This window comes from Penicillium manginii (genome assembly GCF_028828005.1).
Source record: "Penicillium manginii strain IBT 31320 chromosome Unknown utg000002l:1.0-5564898.0:1.0-5567710.0, whole genome shotgun sequence".
NCBI lineage: Eukaryota > Fungi > Ascomycota > Eurotiomycetes > Eurotiales > Aspergillaceae > Penicillium > Penicillium manginii.
The window spans coordinates 3,866,400-3,894,329 of record NW_026643103.1 but is presented as its reverse complement, the minus strand read 5'-3'; the positions used below and the strand labels follow the sequence as shown (position 1 = coordinate 3,894,329).

The 27,930-nt window shown below is 50.3% G+C and overlaps 12 protein-coding genes across 12 annotated transcripts; 6 read left to right on the top strand and 6 right to left on the bottom strand.

Annotated features, from left to right (window-relative positions):
- Window positions 1-717: 717 nt before the first annotated feature.
- On the bottom strand, window positions 718-2,101 carry N7533_002743 (uncharacterized protein; the record flags this gene model as incomplete). Its single annotated transcript, XM_057099393.1, has 2 exons — window positions 718-1,948; window positions 2,034-2,101. The coding sequence occupies 2 exons, from the start codon at window positions 2,099-2,101 to the stop codon at window positions 718-720; spliced, it is 1,299 nt and encodes a 432-aa protein (XP_056964529.1).
- Window positions 2,102-4,195: 2,094 nt separating this feature from the next.
- On the bottom strand, window positions 4,196-4,570 carry N7533_002742 (uncharacterized protein; the record flags this gene model as incomplete). Its single annotated transcript, XM_057099392.1, has 2 exons — window positions 4,196-4,382; window positions 4,494-4,570. 2 exons carry the CDS (start codon window positions 4,568-4,570, stop codon window positions 4,196-4,198), a joined length of 264 nt encoding a protein of 87 aa, XP_056964528.1.
- A 366-nt stretch (window positions 4,571-4,936) lies between these two features.
- Window positions 4,937-7,324, bottom strand: N7533_002741 (VHS domain protein; the record flags this gene model as incomplete). The annotated part of the gene is made up of 9 exons (XM_057099391.1): window positions 4,937-5,137; window positions 5,188-5,412; window positions 5,447-5,751; window positions 5,811-6,204; window positions 6,266-6,538; window positions 6,591-6,884; window positions 6,948-7,023; window positions 7,097-7,184; window positions 7,258-7,324. The coding sequence occupies 9 exons, from the start codon at window positions 7,322-7,324 to the stop codon at window positions 4,937-4,939; spliced, it is 1,923 nt and encodes a 640-aa protein (XP_056964527.1).
- Window positions 7,325-7,626: 302 nt separating this feature from the next.
- Window positions 7,627-8,876, top strand: N7533_002740 (ribosome biogenesis TSR3 family protein; the record flags this gene model as incomplete). The annotated part of the gene is made up of 3 exons (XM_057099390.1): window positions 7,627-7,880; window positions 7,946-8,082; window positions 8,143-8,876. The coding sequence occupies 3 exons, from the start codon at window positions 7,627-7,629 to the stop codon at window positions 8,874-8,876; spliced, it is 1,125 nt and encodes a 374-aa protein (XP_056964526.1).
- Window positions 8,877-10,844: 1,968 nt separating this feature from the next.
- N7533_002739 (intradiol ring-cleavage dioxygenase) lies at window positions 10,845-11,875 on the top strand (the record flags this gene model as incomplete). The annotated part of the gene is made up of 2 exons (XM_057099389.1): window positions 10,845-11,466; window positions 11,532-11,875. 2 exons carry the CDS (start codon window positions 10,845-10,847, stop codon window positions 11,873-11,875), a joined length of 966 nt encoding a protein of 321 aa, XP_056964525.1.
- Window positions 11,876-12,155: 280 nt separating this feature from the next.
- On the bottom strand, window positions 12,156-13,379 carry N7533_002738 (phosphatidate phosphatase App1 family protein; the record flags this gene model as incomplete). Its single annotated transcript, XM_057099388.1, has 1 exon — window positions 12,156-13,379. The coding sequence occupies one exon, from the start codon at window positions 13,377-13,379 to the stop codon at window positions 12,156-12,158; it is 1,224 nt and encodes a 407-aa protein (XP_056964524.1).
- A 1,844-nt stretch (window positions 13,380-15,223) lies between these two features.
- Window positions 15,224-16,978, top strand: N7533_002737 (uncharacterized protein; the record flags this gene model as incomplete). Its single annotated transcript, XM_057099387.1, has 1 exon — window positions 15,224-16,978. One exon carries the CDS (start codon window positions 15,224-15,226, stop codon window positions 16,976-16,978), a length of 1,755 nt encoding a protein of 584 aa, XP_056964523.1.
- A 294-nt stretch (window positions 16,979-17,272) lies between these two features.
- Window positions 17,273-19,018, top strand: N7533_002736 (putative 60S ribosome biogenesis protein Rrp14; the record flags this gene model as incomplete). Its single annotated transcript, XM_057099386.1, has 3 exons — window positions 17,273-17,287; window positions 17,337-17,420; window positions 17,534-19,018. 3 exons carry the CDS (start codon window positions 17,273-17,275, stop codon window positions 19,016-19,018), a joined length of 1,584 nt encoding a protein of 527 aa, XP_056964522.1.
- A 1,008-nt stretch (window positions 19,019-20,026) lies between these two features.
- N7533_002735 (NuoI/complex I 23 kDa subunit family protein) lies at window positions 20,027-20,866 on the bottom strand (the record flags this gene model as incomplete). Its single annotated transcript, XM_057099385.1, has 4 exons — window positions 20,027-20,157; window positions 20,228-20,493; window positions 20,603-20,738; window positions 20,803-20,866. The coding sequence occupies 4 exons, from the start codon at window positions 20,864-20,866 to the stop codon at window positions 20,027-20,029; spliced, it is 597 nt and encodes a 198-aa protein (XP_056964521.1).
- A 325-nt stretch (window positions 20,867-21,191) lies between these two features.
- Window positions 21,192-22,051, top strand: acpA (acyl carrier protein; the record flags this gene model as incomplete). The annotated part of the gene is made up of 6 exons (XM_057099384.1): window positions 21,192-21,416; window positions 21,513-21,530; window positions 21,656-21,736; window positions 21,818-21,866; window positions 21,941-21,979; window positions 22,044-22,051. The coding sequence occupies 6 exons, from the start codon at window positions 21,192-21,194 to the stop codon at window positions 22,049-22,051; spliced, it is 420 nt and encodes a 139-aa protein (XP_056964520.1).
- Window positions 22,052-23,062: 1,011 nt separating this feature from the next.
- On the top strand, window positions 23,063-24,366 carry N7533_002733 (GOLPH3/VPS74 family protein; the record flags this gene model as incomplete). The annotated part of the gene is made up of 4 exons (XM_057099383.1): window positions 23,063-23,329; window positions 23,431-23,677; window positions 23,763-24,253; window positions 24,316-24,366. 4 exons carry the CDS (start codon window positions 23,063-23,065, stop codon window positions 24,364-24,366), a joined length of 1,056 nt encoding a protein of 351 aa, XP_056964519.1.
- Window positions 24,367-25,200: 834 nt separating this feature from the next.
- On the bottom strand, window positions 25,201-27,437 carry N7533_002732 (uncharacterized protein; the record flags this gene model as incomplete). The annotated part of the gene is made up of 4 exons (XM_057099382.1): window positions 25,201-25,632; window positions 25,702-25,990; window positions 26,046-26,472; window positions 26,525-27,437. The coding sequence occupies 4 exons, from the start codon at window positions 27,435-27,437 to the stop codon at window positions 25,201-25,203; spliced, it is 2,061 nt and encodes a 686-aa protein (XP_056964518.1).
- Window positions 27,438-27,930: the final 493 nt, after the last annotated feature.

The window sequence follows — 27,930 nt, the reverse complement described above, 5'->3', positions numbered from 1 at the left end:
TTTGAAGGTTGGGACGCCGGAAAGGGGCATGTTGTGGAGGCGTTGATTGTTTTCGGCGGGATTGGATGCAACGATCGGTTTTTTTTTTTTTTTTTTTTCTTTTTCCCTTTTTCCCTTTTTTCTCCTTCGAGCTCCACTCTAGGTACTTACTTACTACGGATCTATGGTTCTTCGCTTGTGGCCTGGTTACTATGGTAGGGTTCGCCTACAATGGTTGGGAGTCGGGACCAAGGGTTGTGAGGGAAGAAGGTTTTTATTTGTAAAAAGACGGGAGAAACAGTCCAACTTGATGTGGGCGCGGGAGAGGGGGAACGAAAGTTTGTAGAATAGAGGAGGATTTTTTTTTGAAGGTGTGATGAATTGAAATGATACGTTTCTTCGTGACAGTGGAAATAGCAAACGTGGATCCCCTGTGCAAACCGGGCGAGAAAGTCTGTACAGTGGGACACTGGTTCCAAAACCAAAACCAAAAACCGATCCAATCAACCAGAAACGCCATGGACCACGCAACACCAAGAAAAACCGGGACAGGAAGATAAAAAATGAATAGAAAGAATAGACAGCTATAATACAAGAGCAATGTACAAGCCAACGCCAGTCATATACAATGGGGTGTCGGCGAAGGGTAACAGGCCCTGGGAATCAAGGAAGGACAAGAGAAGATAAGACATGACAGAAGGAAGTGCAAGTAGAAGTAAAAACAGAAGTGGAATAGGATCAGCAATTCACCGTACCAAACTCGTCCAGGGCAACGAACTCGTCGAACCCAAAGGGCTCCCGCTCCAGTGGAGATGAGGTCCCTAGTCCCAAAGCGAACTGGCTGAACTCATTATAGTCCGGATCTAACTCCTCATGGGAAAAGACCGTCTCCCCATCCTTAGTAGGGGGCATGGTAGCAGGCATCACACCAATGGTAGTAGGTGAGAGGGGGGTGTTTGGAGTAGGGCAGAAATCCGGAGTGGACTGGGTATCGGCGGAAATGGCTTCGATCTTCGGTGAGCTCGTATTGGACAGTCCCATATGGGCCAGGTGAGTGCCTTGAGTGAGAAGTTGCAGGTTGTGGAAATTATTCGTGGGATGAGAAGAGCCGCGGGAATGGCCCAATCCACTGGGACCGGAAATAGAAGCGGCAGGGGCTTGCTGTGCAACGGCAGAGTGCATTGGGAGTTCTGGGGCAGAAGCGAGGCGATCTCTGAATTGGCGCATTTGGCTTGCCGGGTTTGTGGGCATCTGCGCTTGCTGCATCATTTGCTGCTGCCACATGTACACGGCCTGGCTGTCTGTCGGGGTCTGGTTGGGAGTGGGAACTTGCTGGGGCATGGCGGCCCATTGCATTTGTGATGGCCAGGTTGGAACTTGATTTTGCTGAGCGATATAAGCTGGGATCTGCGCCGAGGGGGCTGCTGTCGTCGCAGATGCAACCATATTAGAATAGGCCGAGCCGTCCGAGCCGTCCATGCAGCCCATGTACGACTGGGCATTGGGGTCGTAGTTTGCCGACGGCGACATCATATAGCCATCACTAGTGGCCAAAGGGCTAGTCAAGGAGTTTGAATCCATGCCGTGGGGAAAGGGAGATCGTAGATTCGAAAGATCCAGGCTCATCTTGCGGGAAGAGCCACCGTCGGCTGAGGCGCGGGGAGTGATACTGGCTCGTCGACTCGCAATGGAAGAAGCCGAGCTACTATTGGCGCGGGCAGCGAAAGCAGCTAGTAAATGACGGTGAAACTGCTCTTCGATTTGCAGGTTCTGTGCTTGCAGCATGCGGATGCGTTTCTCTTGGTAGCGTTCATCGATTTCCTCATACATGGCTTCTTTCTCGACAATCTCCTTGGTGATATGGAAGGCCTTGCCAGTGCGCTTTTTATGCAGCATGGAGGCACGATTGGCAGATTCTAAACGTGCATCCAAACTGCGATCCTTGCGCCGTGAGGCAGCAATAAAGGCTCTGAGGAAGGAATGTTAGTAAAAGGTTCTTAGGGTTTAAAGTAGGTAAGAAGTAATGAATCAAGTGAAGAATAGGTAGAACAAACCTCTCCTGGTTCTCCTCCCGAGATCGGGGGATAGGAGTGATATCCTGATCTAGATCCAGAACACCCATTATTGAAGAATGGTATGCGTTATGAATGGGTATGGGTATAGTATACAGGGAGAGTGTATACTTGGAGTAACGTGAAGAAGGTGCAAAATGGGGCGAGGGACAATTAAATAGAAATAGAAAAGAAAAGTATTTGAGTTTTGAGTTTCCGACTGGAGGGGGGGGAAGAGAGAAAGAGAGAGAGAGGGAGGGAGAGAGAGAGCTGTCAGGCCCTGCAGTACTAGTACTAGTCCCTTCTAATGTATCTCGTTGGTCCCCTCCTCTGGTCCCTCTTCCCTCTCACCCTCCTCTTTTCTCATCCGCAGCAAGTAGCTTGCTGGGGGCAACCATGGGACCCGCAGCGATCGCAGGATCCAAGGGAACCACTTTGGGTCGGCCGCGAAGAGAAAAAGTCTCCTTTGCCCTGCGACCCATGGATCTGACTTTGGCACGGCGAGTCCGTTCGAAAGCGCCACATCCCCGATACGAAGATTTTGTAATTTGGGATAAGAGGGTGCGTTCCTATGGTTTCCCTCCCAAGGCTGCTGACAACCAGTCATTCGCCCCCGGATACTTCTTCCCGGACAGAAACGAAAATGCGAGAATCTGCAGTCTCTTGGCCATAGCGACAAAATGGTGCAGCATCCAGCAAGCCCATCGTGGGTGATGCGTTGGGTCTAGACCGGGTTGGTGTAGTGGGGAAAGTTGCTTCTCCCCCCTCCCCGCGATGCGACTGTACCCAACATCCTTCCTTAATGCGGGCAGAGCAACTTAACTTGAGATACTAAGGTACTATTGGGAATTGAGGATTCTCGATCATGGTCGAATTCTAACGTAGCATACGGTCACACGCAGTTGCATACACAGTTTGGTTCCTGCAGGAATTTCTTTTTCTCTTTCCCACCATATAGGCCAAGGTCTGGTGAATTTGTGGGGATAACGGCGATCGTCGTACTTGTGAGCTCAGATTGACCTGCCCCGGGCGCAATACACCACTGCAAGTACCGTACTATCATACTATCAAGATTAGCTAGCGTAGGGTTGGCTGAAACCCCCGGCCAGCCTATCATGAAAAATGACCTGCTTTGAGATGTACTCGGTGCGCGCCTAGAATCGGAGAATTCCCACTCAACGAAGACAACCGGCAGACTGGGCGTTGATAATTGGCGAATACCATTCCAGGTTTAGAAGGTGATACAATCTTCCTTCACAACTGCCTATTCTATTCTGAAAAGCCATGGCGCCCACGCGGGATACCTCGTTGCCACAGCCCAGAGCCTAGGCCTGCCGAGATAAGTACACGGTCACCTAGGTACTAGTATACTCTGTACGAATATTATTACTAGTCCCAGTACTGTTGTACATTCGTAGCTGTAGCCGCCCATTCTACGGCCGAGTCTTTCCCCCTTCGAGCGATAGGCCTGGCCACGCCACCACCCGGTTGTACCTTCACATGTTCATGATTGTTTGGGAGTATGGAATCCATATCCCGGGAAAGGTCCTCGGGAAACTTCATGTCCTACGATTCTTTCGAAGGGAAGAATCGTAGTACCTAGGTAAATGGAAATCGAGGCGAGGATGAAACAAAATTGCAGATTCTGCTCTGCTCGTCTAGGGTGACACCGACAAAAGGCCGCTTTAGACGTTGCACGAACAGTGGGGAAAGATCGACAGTTAGTTACTAGTTAGTTTACTATCTAAACTAGATAGACCTCGCACTAAGAGACACTAAGCACATTAACGCAAATCTGCTCGATCGAAATCCCCGTGAGGCTGAGTAAAGTAATTCGTCCGAATATTCGGTCCTCGCAATTCTTGCTCAACAAGGCAAGTCGGGCTGATGCGCAACCCCCCCCCCCCATACTTGACTTGTGAACTCGGGGAATCATCGGCAGCATCCCAGTACAAATCACAATGCTTTGCTCGAGTCTAGTGCTGTTCCGCTGATTTCCGCCACTTCCAGTTGATTCAATATGATGTGATGTGGCATGATCTGATCTGATCTGATCTCAAAGGACGGGGCCTGACCAATCTCTGACAAACGGAGGACATGACGCCAGTAGGGCCCGACGATTTGGATCTGATCCCTGTCGGACCAACCGGGTGATAGGGTACCTTTCACTGGGGATGGGTAAAAGGGTCCATCCCGAGAGCTGAGATCGTATGCTCGCTGGCGAAGGGAGCACGAGTGCCGGATCGGCGGGATCGACAGTACATCTTGCTCGGAACGGCACTGCGTTCCTGGGGATGTGACTGCGAGACATGAAGTGGATTGTGATGCGCGAGGATCTCCGTTCGATCCAATCTGGAGAACTTAACTTCTGAGCTTGAGTAGAGTTGAGTTTTGCGGATGATCTGCATCTAAGATGGTTGTGTTGGGAAGGAGGGGCGAAGGCAAAGGTTGTATGGCACTTACGTTCTAACCTCGGCATTCTCGATTACTCTGGCAACGAGACTCGGGATTTGAATGGCAGCGGCACCTGGAGATGGCATTGATTGGTTTCAGGTGCCAGTTGTTGTACTAGGTTATGTTACTTCTAAAGGGGGGATAATCTCAATTCCAAAGGGGATCAAATAGCCTGAACTTGTATCGCAGATGCGCAGGTCTTTATAAACAAGCATGAAGAGGGGACGCTAAGTTTTCAATCAAGAGAACAGACATCAGAGCAGAGCAGAGTAGAGTAGGTTGGTGTAGGGCAATCAACGTGGTGGTATGATCTCGAGGCCCATGCGACTCCGATCGACCGAAAGGCTTTGCATCAGACCACTAGCCTTGGCGAACCTTGGTCCCGGTCCCTCGGAACCGCGTGCTAACAATGCGAGGGCCTTCACTTCTCCTCATCATTTCTCCGCGGCCTCCTAGTTCACGCCAAGGGCCGGTACCATCCCTTGCTCCTCCCGAGCCTCACCACCAACTTTGTAGGCAACCTTGAACCGAATTTTCACCAAGTTACCCTTGCCCGAATCAACTCCGTCCAAAACCATCTCCTGTGACACACCCTGCTGTTGTTGGGGCGCAATGTCGCGACCAGTCTGGGGCTTGAGTTGAAGTGTATAGGACTGTTTATTGTTAGTACCAGACAACACGGATAGAGCAAGGAGGGGTTTACCTTTTCTACAGCAACCTGGAAATGAAGATCCCCAATCGCTTGACTGTTAGGGTTAGAGAAAAGGGCCTTGACGAAGATCTGGCGAGGGTATGCTGGTACTCGCTGGACGAGGAAGTCAACACGAAGTTGAGTGTTCAGCACTTGTACTTGGTTCTTGATGGGTAAGGCATTGCTGGGGGGGCAGCGAGGATGCAAAGGCCCATTCATCATCTTCAGCGGCGGGCGCTGGTGCCTGTGGGGATGAGTTTGTACCACCGACCAAGTCTAGCAGGGACGATGATACAGGGGACTGGCTTTGAACAGGCGGTCGGAATGCACTGCTGGTCGGCCGAGGACTAGCAGACATCAAAGATGCAAATGGATCGGCGGCTTGGGGTGGCGTGGCTGTCTGTCGAACCTGCGGTGATGGCCCAGGTGCCGGCGTAGAAGACTGGGAAGTAGGCCGTGACGAGTTCAAGGATGCGAGAATATCATAGTTGGGCTTGAATCCGGCAGGGGCCTGCGGAGGAGGTGTTGGCGATGCGGCCAGGGGAGAGGGGCCAGTTGGCATTGGAGGAAAGCCCACTGCTCTAAATTAGTCTTTGATGCCGGGAACTCGACTGCGACAGATATTCTTGACTTACCAGGGCCTCCCAAGGAAATACCTCCACCAGAAGCAGGGCCCTGTTCTCCCAGAGACAATCCAAGCAAATCGTTCTCCAGTGCGCTACCACCGCTCTGGGACGGTCCAGCAGAATCACCATTAGCAGGCTCAGGTACGGGCTCAGGATCGAAATCGATCAGCGAGAGCTCATTGTTGGCGTTCTTCGAAACACCGGTAGTGGTACCAAGAGTGCCCTTGGGAATCTTTGACGCCGCATCCAGGTCGCCCTTCTTGACCAACTTATAACGCTCAATAGTACGGTGTATACTATCATTAATCTCCAGCAATTTGTGAACGGCTTCCGGGTCATCTGATTCCTCTTCGCACATTTTCTGGATCTTGGGATGGGCACTTTGAAGCGCGTTGGCAAGTTCCTGGTAGGCAATATAGTCAGTAAACAGACCCACTCCCCTCAATTTTTAATTCAAAACGAACCTCAAATACGTCGCCTTCAGGTGCCCCATCGCCAGACTGTTGGCTTTGCAGCATTTCTTCGAGGATTTTAGCCTTCTGTTGCACCTTTGACACTTCCTCGGCTGCCTTGGCGCGGTAGTCCGTTTTATGTCGGTTGTCGAAACCCGCCATGACCTTCATCAATCGATTGGCTTCTTGCAGGTCCGCCGGGGTTCCCCTTCGAATAAGCTCCTGAAGCTTAGCGGACTGTGCTTCCTTCTCTTCTTCTTCCATCTCGTCGGCGGATCGGAGATTCTGTCCGAGTTGTTAGCAGCAACCAAACAGGCAACATGGAATAAACACATACGTCACTAGGGTTCAGGACCGCCGCATCTTCACGGCGAACCTCTGGAAAGGCGTAACCCTTGTAGAGAAGTAGCCGGTGCATATCCCTGATAAATCCTAGGTCTTCCTTATAGCGCGATGTTTGGCATATAGTCTGGCGCCATTCCTCAATCGACTCCAAGATGCGATGCTGGACCCGGGAGGGTCGCATAGGCGGTCGCTCAGGGAATCTCCGAACCAATTCATTGAGGAATTCTTTTGTACTGATCTGGAGGTGGAAAGGGTATCCGCAGTTCTTCACACATATGTCTAGAAGCTAATTGGAGCCGATGTCAGCCATGCCCGCGCCAGCTGTCATCTCTCGGTTCCTATCACATACCGCCAACGCCAACAGCGCGACATTCTGGTTCCGGTTATTGATAAGGTGAACGATATCGACGGCGGACTCGCGAGGGCTGTGAGAAGAGGTAATTAGCATTGCGCGACGTAGGCGACGGCCCCGGGGTTGTCTGACGGAGGGGTACTGACGCATTGCCTTTCTTGGAGTTGATCAGATCCGCGACTTCCAGGTTCAGGGCGAGGTTGGGTTCATAGTTTTGCGGGTCGCAGGCATTACCTATAGTCAATGATATGTTAGTAGTCTGCTCTTATTTGGTCCAAGCAACCAATGATCAGGTGGCTCAACTCACGGATTGCCCGCTGCAGTGGTGATAACCCCGGCTCAGCGTAGACACCGAAACGGTCTCTCGCCGCCATGCGTGCGGATGCAGCCTCCAGGGTGACGGTGGGGGAATGAAACAAGGGAATCAAGAGGGGTATGTCGGGAGAAGAGAAGAGAACCAAGGGTGCGTGGATGATTCGAAGTGGGAAGAAACGCTGCCCCCAACCTTGGCGGAGTTGTAGATGGAAGAGAGACGAGCGGGCGGAGTAACTTGCACGTGTGGGCTTGTCCTCTCTGCTTCGGGATTTTCTTTTTGCCCTTTCTCCAACTCAACCCCGCAAAGTTCCCTAACGATCTTCTTTTCTACATATTCAGAGCTTTCTCTCTGGAATTCAAAATGGTCCGCCATAAAAAAGAAAACTTTTCGCGAGGAGGCAAGAAGTTCTCCAACCCCCGCTCTCGACCGGTGCCCCGCGGTGATGACAATGGTGATGGTGAGGAGGGTGTTGTCTCGGCGCGACCAGCGTTCAAAGCCGCATGCTGGGATATGGGACACTGTGATCCAAAGCGATGCTCGGGAAAACGCTTGATGAAACTGGGATTGATGCGCGATCTACATATTGGCCAGCGCCACCCTGGTGTGATTGTTTCGTATGCCCGCCAATTCACTCACGATTTCTTTGGCGTATTTTGTTCGCTAACCCACTAGCTTCTAGCCCCAATGCGAAGAAGATTATCTCCCCGGCTGATCGAGAGCTCATGGAGCAACATGGTGCTGCAGTAGTGGAGTGCTCATGGGTGCGAGTCAAGGAAGTCCCTTGGTCACGCATTGGCGGCAAATGCGAAAGACTGCGTATGTGATCTTGATGAGTAGGACCCGAGGGCCATTTCACTAACCTATACATGTCTATAGTACCCTATCTCATCGCAGCCAACACTGTCAACTACGGAAAGCCATGGAGATTGAACTGCGTCGAAGCGCTCGCCGCCTGTTTCTTCATTTGCGGTCACGAAGAGTGGGCGCAGCAGGTACTCAAACCCTTCCGATATGGCGAGGCCTTCCTTGAGATCAATTCTGAACTCTTGAAACGCTACGCCGCATGCAGCTCGGAGGAAGATGTGAAGAGAACGGAGGAGGAATGGTTGGCCAAGATCGAACAAGAATACGAAGACAGTCGTGCCGAAGGTACCAACGATATTTGGACCACTGGAAACACCAACCGACTGCCGGCGAGACACGGATCCGATGATGAAGATGATGACAGTGAAGATGGAAGCGAGGAGGAAAACGAGAGCGAAGAGGAACAGGAAGAAAAAGACCCATTCGCAATCTCCGACGATTCTGAAGAAGAGGACCAGATGGCCGAAATCCGACAAAAGATTCTCAACTCCAAGTCGTTTCAGAACCCTTCCGCATCTGATAAGCCACAGCCCGAAAAGATTGCAGCGCCGGAAAAACCTTTGTATGTGGATTCTGATGCAGAGTCTGGATCAGCCGGAAGCGAGGACGATGACTTTGACAATATCATTAACGCGACCACAGTGACTGATCGCACCGGTATCAAGGAAATCCAGCGCCGACGTGGACAAGAGACAGTCAGCGCATCATTCTCACGGGCTGAAATCTCGGCTCCCAAAAGATGGTGATAACAAAGAGGCATAATGAAATCATTACGATATGGTCTCACCCAGAGCACAGCCTCTTTTTCTCAGGGTGTGCTATCTCAGGCCCAGGTTTATTTCCAAGATATACACTCGCGAAGCCACTACTGCTTTTCACCGGGCGAACGATACCAACTCCAACCATCATGAAATATGAAATTTGATGCGTTTATGATCACTCGATGCGCAAGGCGTTATGATGATATATTTACTTGTATCATCCAGAGAGAACTGCCTCAAGGCAGGACAAAAAATGGCCCCTGAACAGGCATTAACATGGCGAACCCAATAAGATAACTTTTTTGATCAAGTGCCTTCTCATCTTGCGGCAAAATAAACCGTACAATTGGGGCAGTCTGAACTCTCCGTTTTCGTTGAATGATTGCGCGACTCTGCTTTCCTTTCCACCCAACTAGCATTCTGGTGTCTTTGACACCTAGTGCAATCCACTCCTCGATGTCTTGGCCATGCATGCGTCAGGGAGTGTGCCGTCGTATTGCAAATAAGTGGGTTCGCATCGTTGTAGCTTGGCAACGCGATGGGCCGCCGATGTTGGGCTTTGTTTATAAGTGGGTATCTGCCCCGGCGTCTGGGTCGGAAAGGGATTGTTGGAATTATTGTCGAAGGCATAGTGTGTTTGCCTGTAAAGATTTTTCAGGGTCAGAAATGAAGTGAAGTGAAGTGAATCTTTCCCTGGAACAGTCGGTATCGAAGAAATAGGTCACGGTGGCTCCTACTCTAAATAGTAGGGTATTGGATGGTATAAGGTCCTTAAAGGCGAGTGAGCGAATGAAGATTACATGTAGCATGGTTATACTCGCTTCAACTCAAGGGATAAAGGCCATTGGCATGATGCGTTCAAAATTAAGGTGGTGGTTGGTATGTAGTTCCTTACGAACTGTAGATGCAAGGATGGCAACGGTCCAGTGGCTGGGCTCAGTTGCCGCAAGGCAAGCCACCAAATGTTTCAGTATGAAATCCTTAGCTTTCGGATGCCGCTATCCGCAATGTCTCGGCCTGTTCTGCATAAGTACATGTGGCCCATGATAACTAGCTACTGACGAAGTACGGAGTACGGAGTACATCAGAAAGGGGGGTTTCCCACCCCACCAGAGGCTACTCCAAAGTGGCTACAGCCATGTACGATGAAACTAAACCATTGAGCCTCGACAATTGACAGCCCCTTTCCATCCGACCTTGGAAGACTAGCATTGCCTACCCTACTGCTCGACACGGAGCCGGTGGGGCTTTCTTCCCAAATCTCGAGATAAGTACAATGCTCACCGTAAATGACGCCAATATAACTCGATATACGTCAACCTATCGAATCAATCAGGCAGTCAAGTAAAGGGAAGTTCAAGTTCAAGTTCTGGAACATTCCGCATAATGACAGAAGTACCGTACAAAAGCTACCTACTAGTTAGTAGGTAGAAGTCCTGGCTCCGCTACGGAATCCTTCAAGTTGAAAGCTAGCAACCGTCCGATGCCTTGGCTATAATCCCGACGGCCCCGCCCGAGGATACCGAGATGTTCAAGTTGGACAAATCATGATAGCCATGAATGATATATTAGTGGGTCTTGCGGATGTATCAAAAGGTGCCAGAATGTGTAGTAATCGGAATAAAGGCTTGGCACTTGCACAGCTACGGTGGAAGTGGTCCCCAGGAACATGATTTGATCAATTATAGATCAGATATTGCACACGCGTAATTTATCTCTAGCACAAAGTACAAGTTCCTTGGAGGTGCAGATCATTTTTTGGACGCGTAGGATGGCTCCAATTGCCAATTCCGTCACTTTCTTGATCTCAGCGGAAAGATCACGATTAACATTATAAAAATCGTATTTTCCCAAATTTTAAAGCAATTTCCATTCGATTCATCTTACCCAAAGGCTTGGAGTGTATTCTTATACATTGAACTCGCATTTTTCTCGCCCTTTTTCATCGCCGTTATGCATATGAACTTTCTTCTGTTGGCCAGTACAGCAATGACTGTGCTGGCCCATGCCGGTCATCATGAACCCGATTCCCACGCTACAATTCAGCGTCGCTCGCACCTTGGTAGACGCTGCGCAGATCACGTTGCCACTTTCAACAAGCGTCGTATGGATAAACGCTCGTTGGCCAAACGCTGGGAGGGAGACCATAACACCACTTTCGAAATCCAGACTGAAGCTCCGTACTATGAGAACATTCAGAATAGCACGTGCGTTCTCACTCCAGAAGTGACTCGTGGTCCTTACGTCTGGCCTCGATCCCAGACTTTGCGCCAAGATATGACCGAAGACCAGATCGGAATTCCACTGTGGCTCGACATTGGTGTTTTGGATATGAACACTTGCGAGCCGCTTCCCAATGCGTTGGTTGATTTCTGGCACTGCAATGCCACTGGATCTTACTCTTCCTTCACCGGCTTGTCACCCAACACTCCCTTCGAGGAGCTTCTCTCCAGCATGAACATTTCCGACTTTGAAACCGGCGTCACGGATTTACACACCGACGATACCACCTGGTTGCGTGGAATGTGGCCTACAGATGCGCACGGTATGATGGAGATGAAAACCATCTTCCCTGGTAAGAGTTGAATCCCTCCCATCATCCAAAATTATATGAGAATGAATGACTAATGAATATGGTAGGCTTCTATATCGAACGCGCTATCCACATTCACGCCCAGGTCCATACCGATTGGACCACCCGAGAGAACGGTACTATTGTCGCCAGTAACACCGTCAGCACTGGTCAGCTTTACTTCGCGGAGGAGCTTGAGGAGAAGATTATGGCATTGGAGCCTTATTCCACCCACACCCAGATTAATCGCACCACCAATGCTGAGGATACCCTTATCTCTGGCAGCTTTGAGGATGGATACAGCCCTATTATCTCTGTTGTCGCTGCTGACGGCAAGGATGTCAAGAACGGTATGATCGGTTATATCACTATCGGTGTTGATACCTCTGCTATTGAAAAATTCAAGAAATAGAGGTCTTCATTTCTACTCGTCTGTGTTGAGGTTGATGGTGGAAACTCTTGCTGTATTATAAGTGTATAGCATATTAGACTACAATAACCTTGGAAAGAACTTGAATGCAGCGATGCGTGTACCTAGGTAATTTGGAGGTCTCCTGTAGTACAGACAGGTATTTATTTCGCCCCTAGGCCTTTCACTCTTCTTCCATGGTGCATTCCTCGCTTAGTGACAAACAACTTAAATTCAATCATGTAAACGAGCAACATAATATCTACATGGGTAACTCTGGTATTTACAAGTCCTGATCTTCCATCCCGAGCCCATCAACGAAGTCATAAAGCTCGTTCGGATCTTCGAAAACTGTCCAAACATCGCTTGGAATTTCCTTGAAAGCCTCCTCAAATCTCTCCGGTTTGTTCTTCTCTTCCATATGGGATACATTTGTAACCTTTCGGATAACAATCGCATGGATCCACCCAGGATAGCGTTGGTAAATCTCCGCGTAAGCCTCGGGATCTTTTTGAGTGGAGTCGCCAATGCAAAGCACGCGACGAAGCGGGAACCACTGATGAAGCTTCTCCATTCGATCAACCTTGTATTCTTGCGTTTTCTCGGTAAAAGACCTGATGAAGCCGCTAACGTCCATCCACGAATAGTCTCGCAATATAATGGTACCAAGCGCATAATGCTCATGGAGGAACGAGTGCAGGAATGGGTAGAGATTGTAAGGCGATGCGGACAGGTAGAACCAAGCTGGGTTCAACTCGTACTGCACATGTTGATAGAACTCCGGCATGCCAGCGATAGGTACAGGCTCCTCGGCAAAAGTGGTTCGCAGAATTCCCGTTGTCTCCATCGTCATGGTACGCTTGATTGTGTCATCAATATCTGATATCACCATCCAACCTTCTGGCGCAGCGAACCTAGTCTCTGCTTTGGCAGCAGGGAGCTTGAAGCCATGGATATGCGGGGAAATAACCGTGCCATCCTGGACGCCACCTGCGCCTAGATCAACAATCTGGCTGATGATGCCATTTCGATCGGAAGGGCCGATCGGGTGCGACTGCAGTGCGCGATTCACTTGAGCCTTCAAGGTCAGGGTTTTCGACGGTGAAACATGGTCCAGGAAGGGCTGCACGCGCTGCTTAATGCGCTCGTGTGCTTCCTTGTCGCTGCCCATCTCACCGTCTAAACCGATGTGATCGGCGATAGCGGCGATCCACTTGCCGGCATCCTTGCGACCATGCTTCTCGAAGATGCAGGCGACAACTTCGGCTTGCCATGATGAAGATGGGGGACCATCGCCCTCTACGACTGGTAGGTAGGCCGTGTTGTCGAATAACCACACGGTGTTTTGATGTGGGTCCGCAGCTTTCGCGAGGGGATTCTTCGCACCCAGAAACGACGAGAAGAAATTCAAAAAGGCCGATCCTCGACGCTCCAGATGAGGCGTCGGCTCGGTTGCATCACTCTCGTGTTTGTGGTCTGGGGCCGGAGACTCTTGGTCGTGGGCCATGGTCGCGCTGTCCAGCCCCGTGTGTGGTCCAAACCTGGGGTAATTTGAAGGTTAGATCTGGAGGGACGGAATGGATTTGGATATATTTCAAAAAGTGTGAACTTGAGAGAAGCCAGACTTGAGAAACCTGCAAATGCCGAAAGTACCGAGAGTGCACATAGGCGGAGAACATGGGCCATCAGGGGAAACGGCGTTGATCATATAGCACGGACGATCAGCTCTTAGCGGCGACAGGGCTCCAGTCCTCCCCTTCTCATCTGATCGCAATCCCCCGTGTTGGGGCTGTGAACAGGCGCTCCTCATGCCCCATGCCCCGGTGACTGGTGACTCTGATGATCATCATTTAGTCAAGTCAGACGAATCGTACGAGGAACCTCTTTCTAGGTTTAGCCCGTACCCTGCCAGGGGGTGAGCTGAAGAGGCCAACAGCATTCAAGCTGAGGACAGAGGATCCGATCGTTCATCGGCTTGGGTAAGTGTGATTTCCCTATAGAATTTTGTTAGGTTAGAGGCTATACATGGCGTGGAGGTCAAGGCGCGTCTGCAGGGCTGTGTCATCTCGAGGTGCACCGAAGTACCAAAGTACTGAGGGTACACATGCAGGGACTCTTTCCAGGTCACTTTACCCCCGCCACCCATCGATCACTCACCATCGAACCCAACTGCTAATAAACTATATCGCCCCATCAATCGGCGTCCCAAACACCTCATCTTTCACTCCCTGACGTCTTGCCGAGATATGCCAAGTACATATTTCTTACTCCTCGGAATTTCTTGTTGCTCCCTGACCGCCAAGACACCCCGGAAAAGCCACATGATGGCAGTCAGACGCTCTTTATGCTGGGATACTAACCGGAGATTTGATTTATTGATGGTTCTTCGTTTGTAACTGACGGTTTAGATGTTGAGCTCACCTGACTTGCCTGGTTCACACGCTCCCGGTGATGTGATTCTACTACCCAAGCCCGAACTTCAACCACTAACTAGTGCCTTTTTCTATACTAACACCAAGACTTTTATTAAATATCGTAGTTTTTTCCGAAATATTCCTCGAAATAATTGTCAAGTATTTAATTCAGTCGCTGCTATGAAGAAGTATTGTTCACTCCAACAGTGTCATATTGACCTAAGCCTTCCTACGTCAGCATGAACAAATGCGCCGGCATGAAGTTCCCAAAGTATGGCATCAGGGGACGACAGATAGATACACCCCCATTTCCTCCAGATGATACCGAATACAATACCCCCCCATAATCACCCGCCACTTTAATGACAACCAACCACGCAGGATGTATACATTTGAGACTCCAATGGGACCAACGGAGCCCTTCTCTCCACTGCATACTCGAAGAGCAAGGTCTTTCTCCAAACCACTGGAAGACAACGTTGTTGAACAGCAGCAGCCCAACTTCTCACGTTTGTCTCCAGCTATGGAAGAAGAAGAGAACAGGCAGAGTGATTCCGTGGGATATGATGATGAAACACCCATAGACCCTTCCTCCTCAACTCTCAAAACATCCAGAGAACATTCGCCAGATGAAATAGACAGGCCAGTATCATCAAGGCCATTTCCAGCGAGACTAAATGAGCAAAGGTCGCCGGGGCCGTTCTCTCCAAGAGGATCGGGCAGCCAGTCCGCAGCCATGGGCCGGCCAAACCCTCCAAGACAATTTCCGACAACTCTCAATAAGAGAAAATCAATGGCACCTGTCTCTCCAGGAAAGAGCAGTCAACAAGCAGCAGAACAATCCTCTCCAACATCAGGAGAGCAGACCTGGACAACCACTCGCCCATTTTCTGCAACGAGAAACAGTAGACCGAGTTCAAAACCACTTTCCCCACGAATGGCTGAAGATAATCCGCGCACCCCACAACAAGAGTCGCATGTGGTGGACGATACAATACCCACAGATGCGTTGTCTCCAAAAGTAACGGGGAATTCGACTGCATCGGGTTTCTCTCCAGTAGTGGAAGATCTAGAGCCCAAGCCTGCAAGGCCTTCTTACGGCAGATCAATGGGCCAACCAGATCCTCAAAAGCCACTTTCTGCAAACAAAGACGAAGAAAGCTGGGTTCCTGCCGAGATGCGGGCACTATATTACTCCGCCGCCCCGGCCGTCCCGCCGGGTGTCGATAGCTCCGATGTTGACATTCAAGAAGCGGCAATGTCAACATCGCACACAGGGCTAGTCCTCGACACGGAATTCCCGACTCCACAGCCCTCGGCGAACCAGTACCTGCTCAAAGTTCAAACAGCAGCGTTCTGTCAAGACGAGCTGCGTCTTGCATCGGAGTTGAATCCAACAAAGACGACTCCGCAGATCCCGCTCCATAGTCTCTGTGGGACTGTTATCAGTACCCCGGCACAGGATCATGGTCGGCCTTTTGGTCCGAGATTTAAGATTGGTGACGTGGTCTTCGGCGTCCTGAGTTACACACGGGATGGAGGTGCGGCGGACTATGTCGTTGCAACAGAACGCGAATTGACTCTCAAGCCAAAGAGTATCACTGCAACTGAGGCCGCAGCTTTGGCTTTACCGGCTTTGACGGCCTGGCAAGCTCTTTTTCGCTACGCGGGGCTTGATCCCGACGACCCTCACAACTATTGGAAGGGTGATTCCAGTGGAAACAGTAGCGGAACTGGGAGTGGGAGCGGCCTTGGTCTTGGGGCGAAAAAGAGTGGAGCTAGCAGCGGCAAAGGGAGCGGCAGTGGCAGTGGCAGTGGGAGCAGTGGGCGCAGTGGACGCAGTAGCGGCAAAGGGTATGGATATGGTTGGCGAAAGAAAAGCATTGACTTTATCAATATGCATGCTTTGAACAGGAACAAAACCGAATCCGGCAGTGGGCCCATTGGGGATATTAGCAGGAGTTCTACAGAGGCAGGCGGAAGCGGAAGCGGAAGCAGTTCAAATTGGCGGAAGAAGAGCATTGATTTTATCCAAGGTCATACGTTCAACAATGGGAACGGTTTCAAAAAGAAGAAGGATACAACTCTGCGTGTGCTGGTCACCAACGCGCGGGACAGTGAAGTCGGCCGCATCGCCGTGCAGCTACTTCGAGCAGATAGACTATTTGCCCTTGACATGCGGCCATGGATCTGTGTGACTTGCACCTCTGCTGAAGAAAGCATCATTCGGGAGGGCTGGGATGTCGATGAAGTCCTTGTCATTCCACATCTACCCACTCGAGATGAATGCAACATTGGTGCTATGTTTCGGGCCCGCCGATTGCAGCCTGTGGACATTGTTCTGGACTGCACCGGTGATGAAGTCTTCCAAGAAGCACATTCACCAGCTGTGGTTAAGGACCATGGGTCTGTTTTGACAGCGGTGGATCCACGGCCAGCAAAGCAGCAGGTCCCTGTGGATGGTCAAGATGCTCTTCGGCGAAAGAAGCGTGGAGTTCGAAGTCGGTTTGTTCCAGTAAATCCCGATGCTGCGGCGTTGGGACGCATGGTGCAACTAGTTGATGATAATACGGTTCGGGGTAACGAAGAACAGGTTATTGATCTTATGCATGCCAGCAAGCTTCTAGAAGGGAGGGCATCCGCTTCTGCTGGGAGTCGACGGGGAGCGATGATGGTTGTGAGGGTTAATTAATCGCGGTGATGGTGAAGCTGTTTCATCGTCCAATTGTAAGCACACTGTTGGAATGTTATTTCACACATTTTGTTCCTCTGCGTTCATAGAATATCGTATGAATAAAGGCAGTAGATTGTACGGAGTAGTAAGTACATACTTAATCGGAAGTGAATATCAAAGCACGGGCCATCACACCGAAAATGTTTGTGCGCGGGCGGTGAAAAGGCGAGTGGAGATCTGCCAAGATTTCCTCACCCCCAAATTTTTCGCCGACTTCTGCCTCTGTATCCAAACGGCCAATACCCAGGCAGTATGGATGATATCGAGGTACGTGTGCAAACATCATATTCTCGACTATCGTACTGACTTAACCTAGGATCGGCTGCGCAGCCATGCGCAAGCATTCGACGGGCTGCTGTCCTTAATTCCCGCCAAATACTACTATGGTGATGAGAATACCGTACGTGCGCCCTTCTGCTGTTCCAGTTTTCTTCTTGGATACTAGATTCTTCATTTTTATATCACCCTTTTCTCTTGAGAGATCTTTCGGCTAACAGCCGTGCGAATTTTCAGGACGATCAATGGCAACGGAAAAAGCAGACGAAGGAACAAGCCCGCGAGGCTAAGCGGGCAAAGCTTGACCCCGAGGCCGCCGACAAGACCGCCAAGGAAATCATGGACGAAAATGCTCGCAAGCGCAAGCGTGAGGATGGCACTCTCGAGTCTGATGAGTCCGACGGAGAACTGGGCTCTGAAAATCCCAAGGAGGGGTTGAAGCGAGGCGATGCCAAGACCAAGAAGCAAAAGCAGACAGAAAAGTCCACTGCTGCCAAGTCAGAGGAAGCTGAAGCCCGCAAGAAGCTGAAGGAGGAGAAGAAGGAAAAAAAGAAGATTGCTCAAAAGGAAAAGAAGAAGGCCAAGGAAACCGCCAGGAAAGACAAGCAGAAGCCTGAGGAAAAAGCCGAGGAAAAGCCCGCTGAGAAGAAGACTGAGAAGAAGTCTGCTTCAAAGTCTAACGGTGTTGCCGAGCAGCCCGAAGAATCTGATAATGAAGACGGTGACGATCTCGATGACGGTGTCGAAGAGCCAGGTTTCTCTCTCGAGTTCCACGAGGAGCCCGAAGACCCTTCCTCCGCCTCCTCTACCCGCAATTCTCCCGATGCCTCCAATCCTCAGTCCGGTAGCTCCTCCATCTCCTCTATTGTTCCTCCCTCCGCCGACACAGATGCCAAATCATCGGAACCCAAGGCCCTCAAGGCCACACCAGAAGATCTCAAGCAACGCCTGCAAAAGCGTCTTGATGAATTGCGAGCCAAGCGCCAAGCGGATGGCCTCAACGGCAAGCCTGCACGCAACCGCCAAGAGCTCATCGAGGCCCGACGCCAAAAAGCCGAGCAGCGTAAAGCACACAAGAAGGAGTTGCGACAGAAGGCCAGAGAAGAAGATCAGTTGAAGAAGGACGAGGCCATGGCCCGTCGTTTCTCACCCGGTGGCTCTGGATCTCTCCTAGCTTCTCCCCGCTCCCCTGCAGAGTCTGTCGGATCCCCCAGCAACAACTTCTCTTTCGGCCGTGTCATCTTCGCTGATGGTCAGCAAACCGATGCTTCACTGACAAACGCACGTGATGGGCACAAGTCCCGTGGCCCTACCGATGCCGCCGCCCAGCTCAAGATGGCTGAGGCCAAGAAGGCTCGTCTCGAGGGCATGACCGCAGAGCAACGTGCCGACGTTGAGGAGAAGGACTCCTGGCTGAACGCTAAGAAGCGTGCCCACGGCGAGCGTGTTCGCGACGACACCTCCCTTCTCAAGAAGGCGCTCAAGCGCAAAGAGACCGCCAAGAAGAAGTCCGAGCGTGAGTGGAAGGACCGTCTCGACACCGTCACCCGCATGAAGGACCAGCGTCAGACCAAGCGCGAGGAGAATCTCCGCAAGCGTAAAGAAGAGAAGAACAACAAGGGCAACAAGAGTAAGAGCAAGAAGCCCGCCGCTGGCAAGAAGAAGGCCCGTCCCGGTTTTGAGGGAAGCTTCAAGACCAACGGAGGTGGTAAGAAGAAATAAGCTTGAGTAGACTAAGCTTCGGCTTTTCTCTCTCTTCTTCGTTTACTTCCTCTCTCTCTCTCTTTTCTTCTCTTGTGCCTATTTTCTTTTTCTACCATTCCTTTGTGCTTTCCTTTCCATCTTTCATATGGCCCGATCCATGCCTATACCCAACGGCCTCTTGGATTCGGGAGACCCCTCCCTCTCTCACGAGCTGGAACGCACGAAGTACCTCAAAAAAGAAAAGTGTTTTTAAGACATCGACTGGGAAATATCCATCCGGGGATTACGGAGTTTGGTGTTCGCGCTGTTTCAGCGGCATGAGTTGTCCGTTATGTCTTGTATGTATGTCAGCATGGGTAGCGATTTATCTTCATTCTGTGAATACAACGTCATTCTGCCTAAGTTATATGCCTATGGCCTTGGAAGCTACCGTAGTAGAGTCGCCTTTCGGATTTCGCAAACTAATTGGAACGGTATACTTAGCTAGAACCCCTGATACTAGCCGACCGTGGCTTGAAACAGGATTAGTATTACAACTAGTATTATAGCGTTGAATTTCATAATTGATCTATCCCGGGTCGATCTACACTATCTTGCTTGCAAGCTTACAGCCCTATTGAAGATGAAGGTCAAATTTTCAAAAATTACCTGAAATGTCACAAATGTAAGTATTGCAGAATTGTTTTAACTCTTAATGAAACAGATGAACCTGCTGTATTCCATGACATAGGAAATAGGTGAAAAACGAACAAAGGAGCCCGGCTCAGAAACCAAGGCTTCCTTTGGGAATCGACTAGTACAGAATTGATAGCAAAAGGTCGAAGGGTGATTTATGTACAAGGTGTGAAGGGGAGAAGGGAGAGCTGGCAAAAATCCCGAGCCCTTTCTGGGATTTTTTCCTTTTGATACACGCCCGTAGGCGAGTCCGGGAGAGGTCCGTGTCTCCATCACTGGACCCAATATTTTATTCACATTTCACTGGGATGTATGCCAGAAGACAGCACATCGAAGACGAATGGAACGGATTTATCGGTAGGGCGCATCGGCACGAGCAGCGGCAGCAATCTCAGGCTCCCACTTGTCGCCATTGGCGAGCAGCTTCTCCTTGTTGTAGAGGAGCTCTTCGCGGGTCTCAGTGGCGTACTCGGCGTTGGAAGCTAGAGAAAAAAAGATGATTGGTTAGTCTCATCTGATAAGGGATCTTTAGCTTGAATGCTGGGTACTTACTCTCAACAATGGCGTCCACGGGGCAGGACTCTTGGCAGTAGCCACAGTAGATGCACTTGGTCATATCGATATCATAACGGGTCGTCCGGCGGCTTCCATCCACACGCTCTTCCGCCTCAATGGTAATGGCCTGGGCCGGGCAGATGGCCTCGCAGAGCTTGCAGGCAATGCAGCGCTCCTCACCGGTGGGATAACGACGCAGAGCGTGCTCTCCACGGAAACGGGGGGAGATGGGACCCTTCTCGAAGGGGTAGAGGATAGTGTAACTACGATGCACAAGAGAGGTTTGTTAGGTCATCTGAAATCAATTGAGGCCTGGTATCCCGAATTGGGGGGAAGCCGACTCTTATATTGGATATTGAAGGGTGTACTCACGGTGGGCGGAAAAACTGCTCGATGACGACGTACATGCCGCGGAACATCTCCATGAGCAGGAAGTACTCGGAAGCACGGTTTATGGCACTCTTTCCATCGGTCTCCCATGTCTTTTGAACGGGCAGACGGAAGCCAGCTTGAGGGGGGGCCGGCGGGTGTAGCTGCGCGAATGGCCGAGGAAGAGAAGTTTGCGGTCGAACCCAGCGGCATGAAGGGGGAGCGACGAGAGGCAACCAGCCTGGCGATCTGGCGAGTGGATGCCATGGTGGCTGGTGAGGGGAGGAGAGGAGAGAAGTCGAGGTGGTGGGGAGGGGGACGATTGGGTCAAGTTGGGGAAGAGGGAGGAGGAGTCGCACTGAGGTTCGTTGGCGTTGCAGGTTTGGGCTTAGGTCATTCCTTTCTGCCGGTTGCTGATTGGCGGGCGGCAGGATTTTGCGTGGGTGCAGCACTTCCGACTACCCTTCTTCCCTTTCCCATCTCTTCGATCTTGCTGATTCCTCCACTCCCACGTCAACCACCTCCACCACCTTTCTTCTTTTTTCTACTCTCCAGTTTGTTCTATTAGCTTCGTGCTATTGCTCAATTCATAATGTTCCGCTCCGCCGTCCTCCGTTCCCTTCGGGCCTCCGCCCCCCGTGTCGCCATTAAGACCCCGGCTCCCTTCCAGATTCGCAGCTCTCCCATCGCTGCTCGTGTCCCTCAATTCACTCCCTGCTACGTCTCCCAGTCTATTCGCGCCTACTCCGCTCCCGCAGGCCTGAACAAGAACGAGGTTGAGGGTCGGATAGTCAACCTGCTCAAGAACTTCGACAAGGTGCGTCAGAATTCGTGTCCATCTCCGGGTGGATTCGCGTCACCCCCGGAAATCCGTTAAAAGCCCCCAATAACTAATTCCTCTCTTCGAAAATAGGTCTCCGATGCTAGCAAGGTCAGTTTTTGATTCTTTGTGATGATCCGAGGTCCATCCTCGGTCAAAATCGCAAAGCCGCGAAGCTCCATCAAGGGCCCGCCCTCCGACCTCGATCAGTCTACTAACTCAATTTGCTCCATCAGATCAACGGTGTTTCTCACTTCTCCAACGACCTTGGCCTGGACAGCCTGGATACCGTTGAGGTCGTCATGGCCATCGAGGAGGTACGCACCCACGTTGTTTCCCTCGGGAAAGCGTATCGCAAAAAAAAAAAACCACACAATATCTAACGACCACATCTACAGGAGTTCAGCATTGAGATCCCCGACAAGGAGGCCGACCAGATCCACAGTGGTAAGTTCGGTGTCGACTCCGATGCGCCAGTGGGATTGTGATAGTGATAGCTAACGTGCATGATGCTGGAACAGTTGAGAAGGCCGTCGAGTATATCCTGGCCCAGCCCGATGGTATGTTTTACTCTTCTGTTTCATCGAATCTTGTCTTGTCTCAATATACTGACCCCATCTGTAGCCCACTAGATACCTAATTGAAAATCCGGGAATTGGTTGGGTGGTCGGATAGAAAAAGAATCGGATGTCGGCGTCAGTCGCGGTGTCTGCTCGCGGGTGGATTCCCCTGGCTTGAAACGCCGCTTTGTATGCTGAATACATGCCAGTGGCTTTTTTTTACTCCTTCTATATCGTGTACATCATCTTGAATGCAGTTTTGAAACATTGATAGTCTCCTCTCTATCATGCGATATGACTGGCCCACGGAGCAACCTTGGAAGGTCTACCTGGTTATAAAAAGGGCTGGCAGAGTATCTTTAAGTTCTAGGCATGTATGTTGGGAATGACTTCAGTTTTGATATTTATTTAATATCATGTTCAACATCACGATATATCTGAAACCATCCATACAAGGTGATGTATACTAGTACTAGGTACCATGTCCGCTAACAATAATCGCAACAACAACAAAAAACTCCAATTGATCAGGAAATTACAATCCAAATGTCTAGCAAGACTAAAAAATAATAATTAATTCCATGTATTTGTATACTACCCAGAAGCATGGCGCAAGTGCTTCCTAGACTACTGTTACTAGTACTCGGGCTGTCTTTGTCACTTCGTGAGCGGACGAGCCACTCTGGTCCCTCCCCAACTCCAACTGCAACTCAAAATCACCCACAATCATCCTTCCCTAAACGGAACTGGCTCTCCTCCGTGAATCAACCTCCTCTTGTCCACTACGGTTTATAAACCTGGATTGATCATTCACCTTTATCTCGGGGCTTTTCCAACCCACTCGGTCCTTGGTTTCCCCTGACGCCGAGAGTCCCACTCCCAGAAAGCGGCAGCGGTAGCGGTAGCGGCAGACTTTCGGTCTACGCGGTACCTCTGACATCTCTCTTGACACGGACAATTAAACGCCCCCCCTGCGACCGGCACGCAGTTCGGCTTCCAGCGACTAAATTTGCCTGTCTCTCCTCGCCGAGACTCCCCCTCGCCTTCCTCCGCCCCTCCCCCAAAACCCTACACTCCGTCCTCATGTCAGCCGGGGGCTTGACTCGCCGACGAGGCGGTGGTCGAGCCGGTGGCGCAGATGAACAAGATGATAGTCGAGTCTCGTCGCCTGTGTCAAGGAATGGCTCCGCGATGGATCAACGTGGTCCGGAGACTTCGTTCACCAGTGGAGAGAATGGTCACAAGATCGCATTCGACCCCCGCGACCTAAGCGAAACCGAAGAGCGGAGCAAGCAACCCAAGTTGACTCTAATGGAGGAGGTGCTATTGCTGGGACTTAAGGATAAGCAGGTGAGTCTAGAGAGATGGATTCAAATATCGGAGCGGATTGGCTTTGTCTATGTTGCCCGATCGGACTTCTGATCGCTAACCCGCGGTCTCATTCATCATAGGGTTACCTGTCCTTCTGGAACGAGAACATTTCCTACGCCCTACGAGGATGCATTGTCATAGAGCTCGCCCTCCGTGGCCGTATAAGCATGCAGAAGGATTCTTCGCGGCGACGCTTTCCCCTGGCCGACCGCGTGATCGAGGTTATCGACGACACATTGACCGGGGAAGTCTTGCTGGACGAGGCACTAAAGATGATGAAGTCGAGCGAGAAGATGAGCGTTAACTCGTGGATCGATCTGATGAGCGGTACGCCAGGAACCCTTGCAATGGCGAATAACAATGTTGTGGAAGACTCCAAAATGCTGACCCATATCTCTTTTCGCCCCAACAGGCGAGACCTGGAACCTGATGAAGATCGGCTACCAATTGAAACAAGTGCGCGAGCGACTGGCCAAGGGCCTTGTGGATAAGGGTATTCTGCGGACCGAGAAACGAAACTTCCTCCTCTTCGATATGGCGACGCACCCCGTGGCCGACGGTGGCGCCAAGGACGACTTGCACCGACGTGTGCGCAACATCTGCACCAACCGCACCGTTATCATCCCCCCGAACACATGGTTGCCCGAGGATGCTGAGTTCCGCTACCTCCGTACGGTCGTAATGGTCTGCGCCGCGTATGCAGCCAACGTGTTGGAAAATGCTTTGGTTACAATGAGCCACGAGGCGCGGGAGAGAGCGTTTGCTCAGGTCGACGAGCTGCTCGCGGAATACTCTCAATATCCGTTTGCACGCCGGGCGGGTGGTTCGCAGGCAATTGGGGCCAACCTGGCCCAGGCCATCAACGACGAAGTGAACCGCAAGGACCGGGAGCTCCAAATGGAGGTATGCTAACCCCCTCCCATATCGACCCGTGATGTGGTCAATCAAATACTAACATATACTAGATTGTCGCTGCATGCTTGAGTGTCTTCACCAGACTTGATTCCCTACTCTAAGCGGACGTACCGCGTCGAATTCTAATACATCGTCCTTTCTATTTTCTGTTTTCTCTCTCCATCTCCATCCGCCTATACCTTTCTCTCCCATCCCTCTGTGGCACCGCAGCTTGTGGCCTGGCTACTTCGAAGGGAATCGGGATTCTCTTTCTTCTTCTGCTCATTCATGTAGTTTGTCATTATGTGGATTGGAAATTGGGCAGAGCGTTTTGATATCTGAACCGGGTTAAAATTCATTCTTGTATGGGATATTATTTACCCCTCATGGGTCCTTTTTCCTTGTTAACTTGATTTGTCTGAATGATTTTTTCTTCTCTCCTCTCTCTTTTTTTGATGGTTCTCACTGCTTGTTTGATTGGCTGAAACAGATGGCCCTGCCGAGCTCTGTACTGCCCTCGAAAGAAAAGAAAAAAAAGAAGAAATTCTGGTCTTCGTTCTCGGGGCTTGAGACCTAGCGCTGCGGTGGTGAGCGAGGACAGTTCCGTGATAGGGTCTGACTGAATGACTTGCCCCCGCAAAGGCTTTGTGATATAGTTAGTCATAGCGTTTCACTCATATGACTGTGCTCTGAAAGATACACTGTCTAATAAGTGGTCTAGTTTTGTTCGTGGTTTAGTCTTGACATCTGTGCTCAGTGATGTCTACTTATTCAAACAATCCGGCATAGGAGCACGTCGAAGAAAAATCAATAAGGTAACCCGTAGGTATTAAGAAACTTTGTACATTCTCGACCGGGGGCTCCATTACTAGGTCTCTTATTATAGTTGATAACTTAAAATGACCATCTATACAACGCCGGAGTCCAACTTGAAGCTCGTACGCTACTGAGATCTTTCAAACAGTATCCCAGACGCCATCATCAGTCACCAAATCGAAGTCGATAACCCAAGCTGAAAAATCGAGTTGATCGAGCTCGGAAAAGTTGAACATATAATGGTCCGAATTAGAGTAGTCTCTCTCTTGGTGCGTGGCTTGTTCGACCTCCATTCCGGAGTCAGTGACGGCATCCGCTCTTGGGGCAAGCGTTGTTGAGGTGTTTAGTATTGTATCCAGCTTGCGAGCAATGGCCTGTGAGGCTTGCACACAGAAGCCATGATTCGTTTCATCAGGACCAGATACATTCTCAAGTTGGGACACCAGCACGGAGATATTTCGGATCACGGTTGAAGATTTAATGTTGGGTGGAAGCGGTTGTGCAGGATCTCGGATGTTGGTTTCCAATGCCGTGGTCAAGACGATTGCAGATGGTAATCCGTATATAAGGAACTAGGAGCGAGCTTTTCGTTTTAGCAATCAAGATTCCAGGATATAAGGAGGGAATATGGCAAATATTACAAGTCCAGGCAGGTCTCGTGGCGAGCAGATGGTGCGATTCAACGAGTTCGCCATCAACACGACGGTCTCCAGCATGTCTGCGGATACTTCTAGTAACTCTGGAACTGTGGATGTATGGCACTCGTCAAGCATTCGATATATCTGGAAATGAATATGAAGATATGACAAGTATACTTTCGCGTGCAGGTAGCAGACTGCAGGGGATAAATCGGAGATCCAGCAATTTGGATCGTACATTAAATGTGCTGGAAGATTGCACCAAGTTTGACGGCATCGGTCGGACAGTTCCCTAGAAGTTATTAGGTCTATATTGATGGTAGTAGTATACGGGAACGACAATATACCTGAGCTTGGTGGCATCTATGGATGACGTTGATCGGATCTGATACTCGGCGGTTTCTTCTCGAAATTCCCCTAATATGTAGCGGAGCCGGGCCCATGTTGCAGGAGTGCAGATTCCACTTGTATTCCAACCGTCGTGTGTCGGGTTATTTTTTATTTCGCTCAAGGTCTCTGGAGATATGGCGAAAAGTGCGTCGTCCGGTATATCAAGAGGTAATTTGCAGTCTGCATGTCTAGATGAAATCCTCGGAGGGCGGTTGAAGACCGTTGCGAATATCTTATCTAGATAATATGCCCTGACAAAGGTCTTTCGTCGACTTTCGGCAAGAAAAAATGGTATGCTTTCCGAGGAGTATGTTGCCTCTCGATTCAGACCTAATGCAAATAGATCGGTGGCAAGATCGCCGACTCGACGCCACACATTTAAGCCTGGGATATTCATTAGTGCTGATTTGGGCTGTCGATGACTTTCAAGACTTACTAGCATCTCCCTCGAGTAATGACATTAGTTGCAAGTTTTCATGGGCCAGCCATATAATGGGATCCGTCGTCTGTGGTGCAAGTTCACGAGCAAGGCGTAGGCTCGAATTACTACACCAACACATCTCTCGTATAAATGCGTCGCCTCGAACCTTGGCGTGATTGAACTTATATAGAGATGCTCGTGCTGCAAGCGTGTATAACAGGCCTAATGTTTCGACGCGTAGATTTTCTTCGCAGAATATGGCGCAAAAGTTCTTGACATCCATGGTTGCTGAGATGGTTGCTTCTGACGAAGTCGAGTAAAGTATGTTCTCGGCTAGCCGAGAAACATCATGAACGCTAGTGCATGACTCTGATTCTTGTTTGATATATCCGGATTTGGTCAGATCGTTACAAACAATCTCCAAAAGTTGGTGAACGATAGCCTTTGGAACGAGTGCGGTACCGATGTAGACAAAGTAATCATGTACCAGCTTCTTGATAGTCGGAAGAAACCTGAGGGCACATATTATCTCTGTCAATGAAGCTAGCTGTTCACTGCGAGCCTTTTCGTTGTGGGATTTCGAGACTGAGTCCCGACTTGGCGAGCCTTTCCGGTCAGGTATAAAAGGCCATGACTGGAAGCTTGGAGCTCTTATGGAAGAATTGGGCTTGGAAACGCCAACGAACCCGAGGGAATCTAGAGTGAAGTTCTCGTCAACGCGGTCAGAATTGTATGGAATTGATGCGGCTCGAGCCTGGGTACTGCCATGTTTGGTGAGTGGCGCCGGATGGTAGGAGCATAGTGACTCTCGGCCCCGCCGTCGACAAGACGCACAGACAGGCTGTTGGTGATCACAACGGATCTTCGATTTCCGGCATGGTTCGCATGAAGCTAAAGAGCGATTCCGTCGGCGACTCGAGGTCGACATCTCTATTCACCCGATCAGGCTATCATAGGAGTTCACGATGATGAGACCAGACAATACAGCAACGTATCTGGGTATCGATTCCCACACGTGACCGTAAAATTATGAGTGACTCGCGAGGTCAAAAGTTAAGAGAAATGAAAGAGACTGTGAGAGCAAATCAGTCCAAAAAAACAGAGTGAAAAACATTCCATTTTTGGTTAAAATGAACACGAGAAAACGAAGGACCGTCGGCATGTCTAGACTGTTCGGAGTGGTGGTTGTTGTATCGGACTTGTATCGGTGTAGTTGAATGAGAACTTGTTGAACCATTAACTCGGTCTGATCGAGGTTCTTTTTGTATTTGATGGGCAACATAGGATAAAATACTTATGGCACGCCTTGCTCTTCTCTTTACACCATTATCTGGTCAAAGGTGTGCTTCAAAAAGCATTACGTAAGGTAGGTCTGTCCAGCCTAAGCAACCTTTCAAAACAAGCGTGTCCGGAACATGTAA